The 17,347-nt window shown below is 36.2% G+C and overlaps 1 protein-coding gene across 2 annotated transcripts in view; it reads left to right on the top strand.

Moving 5' to 3' along the window:
- The window catches only part of LOC113058750 (tumor necrosis factor receptor superfamily member 19-like), a 31,167-nt gene extending 13,884 nt beyond the window's left edge, over positions 1 to 17,283 (top strand). The window contains exons 6-10 of one of the 2 annotated variants that reach the window (XM_026226939.1): positions 11,933 to 12,094; positions 13,049 to 13,156; positions 13,316 to 13,388; positions 14,854 to 15,066; positions 16,778 to 17,283. In XM_026226939.1, coding sequence (XP_026082724.1) covers positions 11,933 to 12,094; positions 13,049 to 13,156; positions 13,316 to 13,388; positions 14,854 to 15,064 — 554 coding nt within the window. In that variant the 3' untranslated portion in view covers positions 15,065 to 15,066; positions 16,778 to 17,283. Of the gene's footprint in view, positions 1 to 11,932; positions 12,095 to 13,048; positions 13,157 to 13,315; positions 13,389 to 14,853; positions 15,067 to 16,747 lie in introns of both variants that reach the window. The other variant, XM_026226937.1, reaches the window with a different exon arrangement.
- Positions 17,284 to 17,347: the final 64 nt, after the last annotated feature.

Genomic DNA, 17,347 nt, shown 5'->3' with positions numbered 1-17,347 from the left:
ATACCTTCAGAATTAAGTGAGACTTCCTGAAGTGGTTTCAGAGGTTCGCATGTGGAGATGAGCAGGTTTTGAGCCAGGTGTAAGACTCCTGCGCCAGATGAAAGAGAAGACGTCCTGTCACACAGGTCAGCTCCACTTCTGGATGTGAAGAATTCAATCTCTGTGAAAAACTCTGGATTTTTATGTAATCAGGTCCTACTTTTTTATTTATTTTAGTAGTCTTTAGAGGAGAGGACACCAATATGTTCTTTAGCAATAAAGTGTCTTTTTTTTAAGCATTTTTAAAATGTTCATTTGGAACAACAACAAATATTAATGAACATTAAAAATGCAAAAATGCAAAAAAAAAAAAAACAGTATTAAGTAATAATAAAATAATAAAGTATTAAATAATTATTAAATTATATATTATAATGTGTGTGTGAATATATATATATATATATATATATATATATATATATACCACTAATATATATATATATTAGTGGTGGGCATAGATAAATATTTTAAATTTAGATTAATCTCACTGTAATCTTTAGATTAATCTCACTCTAGAATTAATCTAGATTAAAATGGCTCATTTGAATTCTGCCGAAGGCATTCAGAATATGTGTGCTACCCAAATAAAATATTGACTAAAAGTAAGTCCCTGAGAACGGGTTTCTCAAGACAGGTGGTGCATCACAAACTGCTTGAGAAATGGGTAAACTAATTCCACATTGCACAAGGTGCAAACAACCTTAAGCTTGTTACACACATAATCTGTAATTTTTTTTTATTTTTTCTTACGCACCCATGTTAAAAGATTCCAGCGTTCACCCGGTCCATCAGTGCGTTCCAGTAGCTGTGCGTCTGCAGCAGTGCAGTGATCGTTCACGTACCAAGTAGTGACTGCAAACGCGTCCTGTGTGAAAGCACAATGAGTCCGTGCTGCTTCAGCACCACATACGTAACACACACAGACTGCATAGGCACTGCAGACGGAGTATGTGTGAAACCGCTAGCATCTTGTCGAGGTTTCCATTGGGAAGCTTCTTAAAAAAAAAAAAAAAACGGCGGCATCTTAGCTGCATCCATGTTAGCACGTCACGTTTGATGTGGTGATTTCACAGTAGGCATACACACAGGTTCAAAGACTCGTTCTCGCCCTCTACAGTGCAATTAGGTTAGGCATTCATCCGCGCTAAAAAATCAAGGTGAAAGTCATCATTGCTTGCGTAGTATAGACCCAAATCCCAACACAACTTTGAGAATAGATTAACGGCGATATTTTTTTTAAATTACCCGATAAGAGTCTCACACTAACGCAGCACGTTGACGCCAATAATGGCCCACCACTAATATATATATGTATATATATTAGGGCTGTCAAAAATAGCGCGTTAACGACGTTAATTAGTTGTTTGTCGTTAATTACGTCAAATTTTTTAACGCATTTCACGCATGCGCAGTGTGACAAATTATTCAGGTCAGGAAAGTCTCGTCGATCTCTGAATTCTCAAAGTAGTAAAAAACAGCAGCGAGCGCCGCGACGAAAACACCGAAGAAGCTTAAGGTTTTACCCCAGTTACTCTCAAATACATTCATGCCAAGCTCGAGACGACTTTGGTAGTTGATTCGCTGGAGCTTCTTCCTTTTATAGCGTCCTGTGTTTCACACTGCGCATGCGCAGAACGCCTACATGCAATGCAGCAAAAATTACAGCTGTTTGGAAAAGCATATGCATTTTAACTTGGTTTTACTGGCACTTGAAGCCTTCAGAACGTGAAAATATCGATCCTAAAGTATTGTGGCAGAGTAAATGAACACCTCCCAAAAACAAGAGTGCCCAGAGTGCTGCTTATGTGATGGTGGCGCATGTTTGTGTTTCTGAGTTCATTCTTTCGAGTTTCTCTATGCATAATTTCATAGATATGTGGCTATATTTAACAACTGGTTCACCTAAAACTCTTACACTATCTGTAGTTAAATGGCATGGTTTGATATAGTGCTCAGGTAAATTTGATCTAAGTAAATGTTAAACTTTTGAAATTCAGAAAAAAAGAACCACATATTGATGAATCAATACATGAAAATTATGTATCTGTTTCCTGTTATTTATCTTTTGGTATGCATTTCAGAAAAAAAAAATGGTTAGGATTCAGGTGTAATTGCAAATAGTGATTAATCCTGATTAATCTACTGAAAATTCTGATTAATTTGATTAAAAATTTTAATCATTTGACATATATATATAATGATTTCTCTGGTTTTCTTTTAATAATGGCCACAAATGATAGAATTCTATAAAATATAATAATACAGACTTCAAATAAAATACATTAAAATAAACTTAAATAAGCTGTGGCATCATACAGAAGATAAAGGGATTTATTGGTTACTACGTTAATCATTTATTTTAATAACTGTCGTTAAATGATAAAATAATTAATAATAACATTATAAAATTGTGAGTGTGCTATTGGGAATTATAGTGCATTTTAGCACCCAACAAGTGTCTGAATGCCAAATAGTTGACATGTAATTTTTGGTTGTCATTTGTTAGGAAAGTTTAACAAAATACTTGTAGATATCAGAATGAGAAATTTTGCAGCCAAGTTTAAATAAATGCTCTTTTTGGACTGGGGGAAGTGTAAGTGCTCAAAGCTGTTCTGACCCATTGTGTGTGCAAATGGCTGGAAAGACTCCCGAACGTTCCTGTCCTGGTGGTGAAAACTCATAGGCCTGATGGTTTTAATGGCCCCCACGTCGGCCCGGGGCGAACACGCAGGAAGTCTGTCTTTAGAGAGGACCATAAATCCAGAAACACTCTGGTCTCTTTGGCCCATCCTGAGAGCGAAAGGAGGAAAACAACATTTTGTGGGTTCCTCTAGCTGCTTTAATGTGTTTCATCTGCTGCTGTCTTTTCTTGTCATGGGATAGCTCTAAATATTTGGCAAAGCCCCACACAGCTGTCCCATCTAAGCATCTGAACTGATGTGAAGCCAGTTTATGAAGGGGTCACACGAGAGCCGGGCGGCTGCTGGGTCGCTAATGGGTGAGAGTAATATAAGCTGGCATTTTTTCTTTTGCAAACACCTCTGTTTTCACTTTCAAGCCCAAAGCTACTGAATTTAGAAGCAGCCCCCAGCATGAAAAGAGACTTGAACTTGTTGAACTTGGATGTATTTTTCATTGGGATGCTCTTCAGTCGTGGGAAGATCTTTTATGTAGTGTATCTCTGTGACATATTGAAGAAAGTTTGAACCGCAAGAGTATGGAAGCAAATGAGTGCTTTGGTATTTGACCTGAAGGGGATTACATCACATTGGATCAGCACATAGATCATAATTAGTGATTGCTTTCATCTGCGAGTCTCATGACTTGTGGGTCACTGATGCACTCATTTGATTAGTCTGGGGGAAAAAAAGACAATCATCTGATTAAAAGCAAACAATTCATATAATAGTGCACATGAAAAACAGCTCTGATTTAAAACCTGCATTGAGTTATTGGTAAAACCTGTAAATAATGTTTCAAATCATAATAATATTAATGTATAATCTGCCAGTTAGGCCGGTTTTTACAATAATAATTATAATAATAATATTTCTCTAAAAAGTATATAATATAATATTATAATTATTAATAGATGTTTTATACACAAGTATATTAAGTAGAAATATATAATACTAGATTATTATACTGGACTATTATTATTATCATTAAGTATTGTCACATTTTTTTAAATTGACTATAATAATAATAATAATACATATACATATAAGTGTACAAGTAGCTTATATAAAATGCTGCATAATTGTACTTTGATACATGTCAAATATACACAAGTACTGTAAATTGTACATTATTATATAAAACAGATTATTATAATTATTATGAGCAGGCCTGTCACAATTGTTGATTATTTGTCTCTGGATGGTTATTTGTTCTAATTTTCAAAAATGTATTTGCTTAAACAGTTGAACATCCAATCACATTCTGCCATCTGTAAAAGTAGAAATATATTGTGTTTATTTTACATTATATGATAAATAATACATTAAATAAATATCATAAATATTATGCATTTATAAATTAGTAATTGTATTAGTGTATTCGATATGATTACAAACATAAACAAATAATAATGTATTAGGTTTATACTGTAGGGGGCATGAACAGTATCGTTAAATGTTATTATTTGTAAACACAAAATTTATGATTGTGACAGACCGAATGGTAAGTGAATAATAATAGTAATACATTAATAATAATATTAAATATACACAAGCATATTATACAATAGTATACACTATTATTATCATAGCCCATAATCAATAAGGATTTATAATGATGATTATTAATAATAATTAATATATGTATGGTTTGGGTGTTTGGCTAGTGTGGTCTCAGCTTACCAGCATGCTAACTTTAAAGCAACACTTTATGTAATTTTTTCTGTGTTCAAAATTTCCTGAATGTATATAATGAGTGAGAGCATCATAAATTCATCTACCTTTTGTCTTGTGCCAAATCACTACGTTACATTTTTAATGAGTGATTATTTTTGGACTATTGTAGCCTGGTCGTGTCGTCACTGCTGCGGAGGAACACATACCTGCGTGAATCACCGAAGACTGAACTTGGAGAAGTAGTTCCGGTTAGAATGTTCTTCCGCTGGATGTGTGCAGTCGTGTTTATTAACCACTAGAGTGCCAAAACTTACATAGTGTTGCTTTAAATTCTACTCAACTGTAAATCAAGTGTCCTGTTCATTTTGCATGAGAACATGTGCATTTGCTTTTGTGCGACATGCAGAGTTGATGCTTATGTAGAGCATTTCAGTTCAGTCACTTCGGCTTTAATGCTGCCTATGTTGTAAACAGCAAGGAAGTTCAGAACAGAGCAAAAATTTACCATGCCAGAATAAAAGCCCCAACCTTGGCAGCTAATGAAGTGAATAATAGTTGCTCTTATATGGAGCGTTTAATCAGCAAACCGCTTGGAATCTCGAGATCTATATCAGCACAATTCTTTATGCTACACACCACACAGTTGTTTTCGGGCTCAAGGCCATGTGTCTGAGTGTGGCATTCTCTAAAGTCAACAGGCGCACATATCAAAGAGAACAGGCTTTTGGCTCACGGATCTCAAAGCAGTGATAGTATCAGCAGGTGAGATCTTTTCAAGGGCCACCCTTCGTCTGTGTTTGCTGCAGCTGTGGCCAGCTGATAAGAGGAAAACGCTTTGGTTTTGGGGCGAGGTGAAGGGAAGGAGGACAGCACACAGCTGGGCCAGAGACAAGACAGTGTAGATAGAAGTGCCACTCTGTGAAATACATGCAAAGAATTCTGGTACTTTATGTTAATCTGCTACTCATTGACACACTGTATCTCAGGGTCTTTCAGGTTTCTTGCATATACACATATGCAATTTATCATCTCAAAACAGGAAATTATTGGAAAAAGAGAATGGAAATGGGTTCAGGGAGTAATGCAGGTTGGACTCACTTATATGAGCACCAAAACACAATGCATGCTAACCATTGCTCCTTGGCCTGCAAATCTTAAGAGCCCCTAAGGCAGGGTTCCTCAAATCCTCAAATGTCCTCCAACCCTGACCAAACTGTCAAATCAAGTCACCTTTATTAACATAGCACTTTTAACAATACAAATTGTATCAAAGCAACTTTACAGTATTTTAACAGGAAAATAGTGTGTCAATAATGCACAATGACAATAATAAACACTCAATTTTCAGTTAAAGGCAGTTCATCATTGAATTCAGTGGTCATCATCCAGTTCATTTCAGTTTAAATCGTATCTGTGCAATCAAGTCAATGATATCGCTGTAGATGAAGTGACCCCAACTAAGCAAGCCAGAGGCGACAGCTGCAAGAAACCAAAACTCCATCGGTGACAGAATGGAGAAAAAAACCTTGGGAGAAACCAGGCTCAGTTGGGGGGCCAGTTCTCTGACCAGACGAAACCAGTAGTTCAATTCCAGGCTGCAACAAAGTCAGATTGTGCAGAGGACTCATCTTGTTCATCTTGGCCATGTAGGAGACATGGTCTTCACTTAGGACCCGTCTCTGGGGTTCATCTAGTTGTCCTGGTCTCCGCTGACATTCAGGGCTGACGAGGTCATTTCTAGGAAAGTGCAGGGAATGGGATCTTGTGGGCCAGATTTGAGGAGCCCTGCTTCAGCTAGCCTGACTAAGTCAGACTTCAAACTTCCGCTTAATTTCAGTTCGCTTCTGTACTCAGTCTGAGATAGTAAACCAGCTCCCAGATTTCCTCCGGCTCCACACCAGCCGTCCAATCAACGAACAGAGGGCGGGCAGAGACCCGTGATGTAGACACTAAGCTAAGCGTAAGCCGGCATTTGCCAACTGAAGCCCAAACAAGAAGAGTGTTTGTTTCACATTTTGAATGGAGGTGATGTTGTGGCCCTACTCCCGACAGGTTTTGGGTAGGCCAAAGTCCAGCAAGAAGGTAATTGTGATTGTGTCCCCCTTGTTTGATCTCATTGAGGACCATTGGATCAGATCAGATTGGCTATATTTCAGCACTTTTCACACAATTAAAAAATTTTCTTCACTTGCAAAACATTTGCATTCTTTGGCAAAACTATTGTGTTCCATCATGAAACTTTCCATCACAAAAGTTTTGTGTGCTAACATTTTCCAAGAGAATGCAAAACATTGAAATGTAATTTTTTCTCCCATTTAAATTTTTTTATATAACCATGTTCCTTTATAAGCTCTGTACAAAACCCCTACCCCTAAGTACTACACTTTGGCAAGCGAATCGTCCTGAATAATACCTCAAAACATTGGCCTGATGCCGAGTATTATGCTATTACTCTTCTAAGCAAATCATTTTCCTGGCAGAAAATAAATTGGTAAAAAGATCCCATTGACTTTATCCTAAATTATACTTCTGTATTGATGTGAATGCATAACCTACATACAGCCAAATACATAGCACTTCAGCGTATACTACATTTGAACACTTGTCAAACATTTGTGCACACAAAAGTTTTTTTCAGAGTCTGCACTATTTCTCTTCAGAAGTTATGAGTGATCAAAATCATCTTCGAAATCTTTTTAACTACAGTTGCGAGTATCTCTTAACTCACATATGCGTGGTTAGAAACACTGGGCTATGAGAATATAATATGCGCATACTATGCTGATGACGAAATATGCATCATGGGCACAGTACAAAAACAGTTCCACTGTCACCTCTGGGGCTTGATCGTGCCTCGTCGGTGCTTCCTCGGGGCCAGTGGCCCGACGGAAACCTTGGGCCAAAGTGGGCCAGCTGGGGCTAGAGGAGTGGTTATGAACAAAGGTGGAGTTTCTCCGCGTCTATAGATTGTCAGCGCTCCAGATCATTTAATAAAACAGCTATAACACCAGCATTAAAGATTTTTAAAATAAGCTGAGCTCAACACTCACTTTCAGTCAGCAGCGAGTGTACGAAATAACTTGATCCGATGTGGATTATAATCATCATACAAGGCAGAAATATTTATAACGATGCAAAAGACTGCAGGCTAGGCATAAAATGTTACTTATGACACGTCAGACGTCAGCTTCTTATCCTCGATCACAATCGTGTATTTATTTAGTAACATATTTTATCTGTCACAAGTCTCGCCTCGAGAGTTTAGCTCCGCGTAGCCAATGTCATAAAAATATAATAGTCTAATGTTTTTTGTTTGGGAGCTTTCCTAAAAATATAGAAATAATCATTCTATATTATTTGTGATGTAGGCTATATAGGCTATTGGGACTTCAAATAAACAGAAACAGACTCGACTGAAGAGCAGACTATGTTCATAACGATTTCTGTGTCACTAATTTTCAATCCTGATAAATTATTTAATTATGATCAATGCATCACTTATTATAGTAAAACATTGATGCTTTTGAATTTAAATATTCAACAAAGCAAACAAACGTCCACTTTTATCGTGTTCATTTTGTGATCGCGCTAGTTCCAGTGACTTATTTCTTATTAGTTTTCTGATAACTTCTCTCTGTTGGTGAAATGATGGGGTTGCATGACGTTCCCGAGAGGCGTGTAAAGGGCGGGTTTTAGTGAAGCGCAGCGGAGCTTCTGGCCCGACGATGGAAACCCATCACTATATTAGCCCACCCCACCCATTTTAAGCCCTGGCTCGCACTGGCCCGACAGTGGAAAAGCGGCTAAAGATTAAGATTAAATTCAGGGTTGGTTTCTTGATTTATCTGGGATTTTCTGGGAATTTTGAATAAGAAATATGACTTTACAGCTGGCAAAGGACAAATAAGGATTAGTCCTGTCAGATCTACTGGAATATTTTATGTTGCGCAAACTAGACTTTGCGTATGCTGGTGTAACCCTTACTACACATGTACATGGAAAGATCTAGAATTCGCCAACTGGGGTTTAACTATACAGTGTCTTTCAGGTGATAAAGAAAAAAATATTTGGACTTAAAATTAATCTAAATCAAATATCAGTAGTTATGATTGAAATATGGTTAAAATTTGATCAACACTCAGCAGCATAACCTAAAAATCTGATAAAACTGCTGAGATGGGTGGCAATCGATCTTTGATTTTAAACAAGGGCTCATTGATGTAGGTTTTAGGAAATGGATAACTAAAGGTATAACTGCATTGCACAAAGGCCCACATCTCTAACAAAGAAACTTCTTTTGAGGGCTCAAAAGAGCACTTGTATCTGTGAAAGCCAAGCCCACGTTTACTTAATGATTAATTTACCATTGAGCAGATAACAAATGCTTGTGTTCATCCAATGAAAATATGTTTAAAAAATATCTGGTTCATATTTAACTTCATTATACCAAAATAATACTTGGGTATAAAGAAGTCCACAGGCTTTCTCTCTATGTGTTGTTGTCTTTGTTCCAAAATCTGACCATTTAGGATTTGCAATAGCCATGTCTGTACCGTCACTATATGTTTTAAAGTATTCTGGCCTTTCATATTGCTGGTATTGAAAAGAAAAACAATGCAAAACTCTTTTGCATTAAATTAGATGTATGCTTTTTTGAAGAAGAAGTCTTCGAAGTGTGCAAAACTCGTCACTGCAATTCCAGTGAGATGCCTTGAAGTTGCTAGTCTATCCAAGCTGGGCTAGATTTAGAGGGGTCCAAAAACATTTGAGCACCTTACGTTTTAAGAGTGTTTTACCCAAAAGATGTGTAGTATGTGTTTTTTTATGTTGTTTTGTGTAAAAATGGCAAAAAAGGTGCGTCAAAGACTATACAGTATGTACTTAACAGTTTCGATAACTACTGTCACATGAAGCATTGTAAATTACATAAACGTATTTTTGTATTTTGAGAGAGTAGGGACTCGTCATTCACAGTCCATGAAAGTGGGTGGCCACTAAAGAGTTATTTTAGGATTTGCTTTCTAATTGGTGGAGATTTCTTTGCAGAATCATGGGCAATGTAGTTTTTCACCAGCAATCTCACTATTAAACATGCTTCAACAAAAGCATATACCATTCATTGATTATCACTGTAGCTCTGTGAGATATCATAGTTTCCCTATGGAGAAAATGAGTTTTTAAGTTCAAAACGGTGGTTCCTAGAGTGAACCAGGTAGTGATCAACTGTTACTATCGAAATAACCATTTATGTGAACGTACACACTTTACAGCTTGCAACGCAACAGTTTTTCCAGTCCTAAGTGATGGATACATTGACATACACACCAGATAACATGATAACCCCAATTATCTCAATGACTTAATAGTGGGTGTCAGAAGAACACGGACTGTAAAACCCCTTCTTCAGGCTAGATCAGTCACTTGATAGTCCCTCACTTTTCTCAGATGGCTGTTGTCTTCAGGGAAGGGAAGGCTCTGCAGACGGTGACATCAGAGTTCCTTTGGTGCCTTCAGACTATGGCAGCTGTTTTCTCAGGCTGATTACACATTCCCAATCCGACTTCAAACATATAGTAGTGACCGCCCTCGGCCTTGATCGGCCTCTTAATAATGGGCTTGCTAGACTGGCAAGTGGAGGCCCGACTGGCCCGGGGTGAAGGGGTGAAAAAGTGTCGGCAGGCCGGGAATGTGCCCTTCACCTTCAGGACTTTTCTGCTATTTAAACCATGTTTTCTTTGGAGCAGATTCCCAGCCGCAACCGCAGCGAGAGGATATTTGTCTCTCTCTCTCACAGACACACACACATACATACACACACACACACACGCACTCACACTCAAGCTGGGGCTTTTGGTTTTGGCAGGTTCAGTGGAAGATGAGACAGAGTGGGTCACATGGTGGAAATATGGAAACTGTAGTAGAACATAAAAATTATCTTCAAATGATGACCGGATTTTATAACACTATGATAAAAATCTATAGGTAAATTTTGAGGGATATTTTGGTGAATTAATTCCCTTATATATTTCTAACTGAAAAGTTCTTTGCTCAAAGGCAAACAGAAATTTGAAATAGTTGCCAAAGGTTTACGGTTTCTTATTTCTGATCTCTTTACTGTTTCAGATCTTTAGTTTTGCGCTTGCAAGCTGTTTCAACCAACCGAAACAAACTCCAAAAGTATTTCCTTTCCAGACAGATTTGTTTAAAATGACCTCACACCCATTTGTTCTTGGATTTCGCTTAAGTGAATTGGGCCCCTTAGCCTTCTGTGCAGCGCTATTTTAGTATTATTTAATAGAATAGTTTTTATAAATTTTTTAATTAACATATATTTTTAATATTTTCAGTTTAATTCAGTTAAAGGTTTTTTTTTTTAGCAATTTTGTTACGTGCTTTTGTCTTTTTTATTAGTTTTTTGTTTGAAAATTGCTATTTGTTTTCCAGTTATTTTAGTAAATTTAGTGCTTCAATTTGACAACTCATAATTTCTAATTTTTAAAAAATTTGTATCTAATATTTTATTTTTATTTGATTTACTGTGCAAAAATAGCTTCTTTTAGTTAACGATAATTGCCTTTTTAAAGATTTTTCTACAATAAGAACTTAAAAGGTACAATTTGTAAGATATTTGCAGTAAAATATCCAAAAACCACTAGGCTAGTGTTATATATTTTGTCCAGCTGATTACTAACAATATCTCTAATGTTTTCAACTACTTGTAAATCTTGAGAAAATCCCCATTGTAAACAGTGACACGGGGCAGTGCAGTCGCCTGTCAATGACGTTAGTTTCCCTTTGTTCCCGCCTTTACTGACGTAGAAACCACATGACAACAGTGTCCTGGAAAAATACGGAAGTAGCTTCGCGACAGACTTCAACTAGAAAGAGATGCCGATCTCGCTTGTGTTTTACTCGACAGGTGAGTTGTTTTGATTCGGATCTTTTCAGAAAACGTATGCTATTATAACGATCAACAAGATTAGTATAATGGGGCATACATGCCAAACGCGTCTGATCCAGTCTGATCGCGTCTTTGCATTGACTTTGTATGTAATCTACTCGCGCAAATCGTTGAATTCGCGTTAAATCCATGATTTATCTTTCCGTCTGATTGATGGCAGTCAATCAGAACAACAAATCCCATCATTCCATGCTCCTCCTTAGCATCATCAAACAACGCGACTGTTATTGTTTTGATAGTGCGCCCTCTCGTGGTAGGTCCTACAACCTGTACCTTTAAGCAGAATGTCGATGCAACAATTTAAATAAGGAATGATCCTGTCACGTTCTTAAAAAAAAAGCACTTATAGAATAATCATAATAGGTGTTCACAACACTTTCTAATCTTTATTTGCAGCTTGACAGGTCCTGGTCACATTTGTTTTTGTATGTAAAAGCACATTTCACACATTCTGTCTGATAACTCCTTTTGTGTTGCACAGAAGGAAGAAACTTACTGTATTAGAGTGAGTAAAGGAGTAAAACCTGAACTGGAGCCTCTTAGTGACATCACTTCCTCTCTGCTGTGTATCTGTCAGGTATGGGGCGAGTAGATTTTGTACCTGTCCAGCCTGCGGTGACCAGCCCCAGAGACATGGCTCTAGCAGCGGTCATCTGCAGCGCGTTGGCCACCGTCCTGCTCGCTCTCTTCATCCTGTGCGTCATCTACTGTAAGAGACAACTGCTGGAGAAGAAACCAGGTGAGTCACATCTGCTACTCCCCTGATTACTTATCAGTGTTATAGTATAAACAACATGGTTTATGATTATAAATCTTATTGAATAATTGTATAAATGTATAATTTGTGCTATTGAATGATCTATATTTGTGCTATTAAGGTATATCTAATCACGCCTTATAAATACAGTACCATGGTACTCATCATTTTGTAGTTACATACATCCATAATTACTACAATTCTTTGTATATGTGTAAAATCATAATTCATGTGGGAGCTTCTTTAAACAGTTAAAGAAAGCATAAGAGTCTTTCTATCATTTTGCAAATGCATTTATTTGATGGCAGTGGCACAACTGTTTTTAAATATTAGTGTAAACTGTAGTAAATTGTAAAATTGTACATTTTTTCACAATTTTGCCATCAACTTATAATGATACTGACAGATGTGACTTAATTTCCAATGATAAAATTAGTTTAAAGCAGCCTACAGGAAATAAACTGTATTTCTTGGTGGATAGTTTAGATTATTAATATTAATAATTACAGTTAAATGTAATTATTTGAGTTGAGTTAATATTTGAGTTAAATGTTTTTGAAAGAAGTCGCATACTCTTCAAGGATGCATTTATTTGATATGTTGTGAAAATGCTACAATATATTTAAAAAAAATGCATTCATGTTATGCAAAAAAAAAAAAATAATAATAATAAAAGAAAAACAGAGCATTTGTTTGAAATGTTTTGAAACAATGTAAATGTTTTACTGTCATATATGATCAATTTATTATATCCTTGCTGAATAAAAATCTAAACATTTCAACAGTAGTGTAATTTGTGAAATATAATATTTATATAAATTTATTATACTGTTTTCTTTTATTATGTTACTGTTGCTGCTAGGTCATGCATTACTAGGATTTTATGATTTAGGGCATAACAGTCATTTCCTGTTGTTTCGTGTGTTATTGTCTCAGTTTCACCGAGGTCCCATGAGGGTCCTTATGTGGGGTCTGAGTTGTCTTGTCTGGAGTTTTCCCAGCGGCCTTGTTGTCAGTGTCGTCCCGGATCAGGACAGGCCTGCGGTGAGTTCCACACACCTTTCAGAAGTCTTACTGTGTGTTCTCCTGGACGAGTCCAAACACGTCAATTAGCCAGTAATTATCTAAATCACACACAGTTCTGGAGTGTCACAGGAATGATGATCGGCATGGCATTAGATTGATGTGTGCTTTGTTTTCCAGGTCCTGTGCACCTGATCCAGAGCCGCGGCAGAGAGACTCGTCCCTTTCACTCTCACAGCAGTCTCAATGAAGGGTGGGTCCTTCGTTCACATTTAAACGAAATTAAAGGATCGGGTTTGGATCTGTGCCACTTTAGGAGCCGTTTACACGACAGCATTTTCAGCCAAAAACGGGAAAGTTTTTATACGTTTTTATTTTAATTTAAGTTAATTTTATTTTAAGTTTTTATTTGCCTCTTTGTTTACACTACAAAGGCGTTTTGGGGACTGAAAATGCGTATTTTTGAAAATGGGTTTCAAAGTGCAAGTTTTTGAAAAATGCACTTTTGTCGTTTCCGTGTAAACACCCAAAACATGAATCTTTAAAAACGGTGATGTCATGCGCGTGCGTAGTACATGCACAAGTGCTTGTCTATTTTAAAGGCTAGCACGAACAAACATACACAAAAATGGCGGAGTACATGGTAGTGTTGTTGCTGCTCAAGAGTTTGCTAAAGCTAAAGTGTGGATTTACTTCACCAATATTACAACCAATAGCGGAGACGCATCTTATACAGCATATAATCTTCATTTCCCTACAGGTACTGTTTACTAACAAGGTGACAGCGCCAACTACTGGCCTGGCATACGTAATACTGCATTTTTAGCTGTTTTCGCGGATATGTGTAATAATTTTGAAACCATTGTCGTGTATACATAAAAATAAAAAAAAATGCAAGGGAAAAGCTTTTCCGTTTTCGACTACATCGTTGTTGTGTAAAAGTAGCCTTAGTCTGTCAGATCTAATTTACAAAATATTACTTTTTTAAATAAGTCACTTAAGCTTATCAAAGATGTGCGTATTAAATCAAAAGTACAGTAAAACAGCTATATTATAAATTATTACAGTATAAATTATTATCATTATTATTATATTTTTTCTTATTACAACATTTAGAATTTTCAGCATCATTACTCCAGTCTTTAGTGTCTCACGATTCTTCAGAAATCATTAGAATATGCTGCTCAATAAACATTTATGATTATCAATGTTGAAAATGGTTTAATATTTTGATGGGAACCTTGATCATTTTTTTAAAGGTTTGTTTATTTGAAATATATATTTTTTGTAACATAAAAAAATATGTTTTACTGTCACTGTTGCGCTAAATGTATATCTTTAAATGTATCCGTTAAATAAAAGGGGTCATTAATTTCTTACTGACCACAAACTTTTGAACAGTACCACACATATAAATTTTGTTCCAGTTTATTAATAGAATTATTGGTAAATATATATATATATAAAAAAAAAAAACAGTAGGTATCATTTCTAATTAAAAAGTTTTTTTTTTTTTTGAAATTAACATGGTAGTTGGCTTATGATACATTTTCTCTGTTCTAAAGTATAAATGCTTTGCTTGGCTTGCTTGTGATTGATTTATTTTATATAATTAGTGGTATCATTATTTAAATAAATTAATGTGGGTATTGTGTAAATTGTGAAAATAATAGGACACATTCTTATTTTTTGATATCGTATTTTTGCACATTTTTTAGTTTGGTGAATCTGTCACTGGGAAGCAGCCAGGCAGATATGGGATGTGCACCTGATGAGGCCTGGCCTCTCGTTCAGAGCGGCGCAATCTTAGACGCCCCCCAGAGAAGCTCCTCGTGTGATGAGGATGAGGATGAGGAAGGAGCACCTCAGGGCTCAGGTCTGGGACCAGTCAAACACTCGGCTTCTACAGCCACAGCTGTCTGCGACTGAAGGTGAGTGAAGCTACAGGTCAAGCACAACTTATCCCTCCAAAGCGACTGACGGATAAACTCACTACAGGGACAAACTCCTCCTGGGAACTTCATGTAGAAGAGATTAGAAATTCAAATTATGATGGTTTTTGTATAAAATATACAATTCATATAATATTATCATCCTGCAACAGAAAATGATGGGCAATGTAGTTGTGCATCAAATCAGTTTACTAGCTTAATTAGCACTACACAAAATGCAATCCATCTTATTTGTCCATAGTGTAGCAATGTATTATAAATGACAATGTTTTTGGTAAGATGTTTATTTAAGAATTAAGATTAATAATTTTATTAATCTTAATTCTTAAAAAAAAAATAATAATGTTACAAATTATGTTATTTTAAACATTCTGTTCAAAAACTTGTACTGTAAAAAAAAAAAAAAACATATTTCCACAAAAGAGTGGCATAACTGTTTTTACCATTGATATACATGTTTTTTTGAGCACTAAATCAGCATATATGAATGATTTCTGAAGGATCATGTGACACTGAAGACTGGAGTAATGAGGCTGAAAATCGGCTTTGGATTACAGGAATAAATTATACAACAAATTATATTACAATTGAAAAAAGTTATTTTAAATCTGAATAAATCCAAACTTAACTGTGCACATTATACAAGATTTATAGCTAAATGTTGTAAAAGTATTGTTCACTGTTAGTTCATGGAGCTTAATAAATTAACGATTGTTAACCAGTTTAACCTTATTGTGGTTTTAAAAAACAAAACAAATCAAGTGAATTTTCCAACTGAGGGATTATCATTAGTACGCATTTATAAACTGAACTGTTAATATACTCATGATTTCACAAGAGAATCAAGCCATGAGCTGAATTGAAGCTGAGATGATAAAACTCGTTTATGAGAGCCAAAGCAAATGAGCAACTGACAAAAGCCTTACGGTGAAAAGACAAACAAAAAATTATTCAGTTTCCTTGAAACACAGAGAAGGGCCCTATATCACACAACGAGCTGGAGGGAAACACAAGTGAAGTCCTCTTCAGATACCCTTCGAATTGTCACCAGATAGTAATGAGAATTAAACATGATGAACCAAATGTTTGAAATAAGATGCATGAATTGAATTGAACTTGACTTTTTCATCCGTTACAATGTTTTACTAATTTAATTAACTTTACTACTGTTAGTTTATGGTCACATTGCACTATTATTACTATAATTATTAATATAGTTACATTTTAAAATCAGGGACGGAACAAACTTTCTTCTGCTGAGCACAAAAGACCACACATCTTGAAGGATGTTTTGGTTCCCATCGACTTCAAGAGTATTTTTGGGAATACCATCGTCAATAGCTAGCAGCAACTGTCTGGTTACCAACATTCACCAAAATATCTCTTGTGCTCCATGAAAGAAAGAAATTCCTACAGGTTTGGGTGAACTTTAAACAAAGGGAATGAATATGTAAGCCATAGAAACAAATTCTTGATTTTGTGACGCTTGAATGTCCTAATTCCCATTCATTTCCACCGTATAAAAAAGGGTGATCTATCCCTTTAAGAGATGGAATCACATACATTAAAAGACTCCACGAGACCTGATTTAATTGACTTGGACTGATTCAGTGCCAGTAGTTAACAAGTTTGTTCTTGCGCTCTTTTTGTCTCGTTCCAGGATGACCTGCTCTTATCTCACCTGTTGCAGATCTCCGAGAGCCACTCTGGATGAAGAAAGAGCAAAGAAGATCCCACCTCAGATTAAATCAGGCCACACACACTCAAAACGTGTGTTCTGCTCCTCATTCTCCAGTCGTGTTTGACACTCAGCCAACAGCGGCCTAAAGACTTTATTAATGTGTAAACAAAACCACACGAGACAAAAGAAAGCAGTAGATGTTTAGCTCTGTCTACCTGTTGAGGTGGATGAAGTTCAGGTTCAGCTGCAGTCGACCTGAACTGGTTTGCATTGCCCTTTGCAGTACATTGCAGTTCCATTGATCAACCTGTGCGTGTGTGTGTGTGTGCTGAACTGTAGATATTGTATTATAGGAAATAGAAGGACAATATTTTTATAATATACTGTAGATGCCCATCTTGTGCCTTCACTCTTGTTTTTCGTAATGATGTATTGCGAATTCATATAAAAGATATGAATTTTGCTGCGCGTCAGATTTGTAAATAAAACTTGATAAGCTTTGCTGGAGTACTGAATGAAAATGTCATGCACAAATGATTTACAAATGATACAAACTTTAATAAACAAAGCACTGTATTT

Source organism: Carassius auratus, chromosome 40 (genome assembly GCF_003368295.1).
Source record: "Carassius auratus strain Wakin chromosome 40, ASM336829v1, whole genome shotgun sequence".
NCBI classification, from domain to species: Eukaryota; Metazoa; Chordata; class Actinopteri; order Cypriniformes; family Cyprinidae; genus Carassius; species Carassius auratus.
Note: the sequence above shows the minus strand (reverse complement) of the source record. Positions and strands in the feature narration are given on the sequence as shown.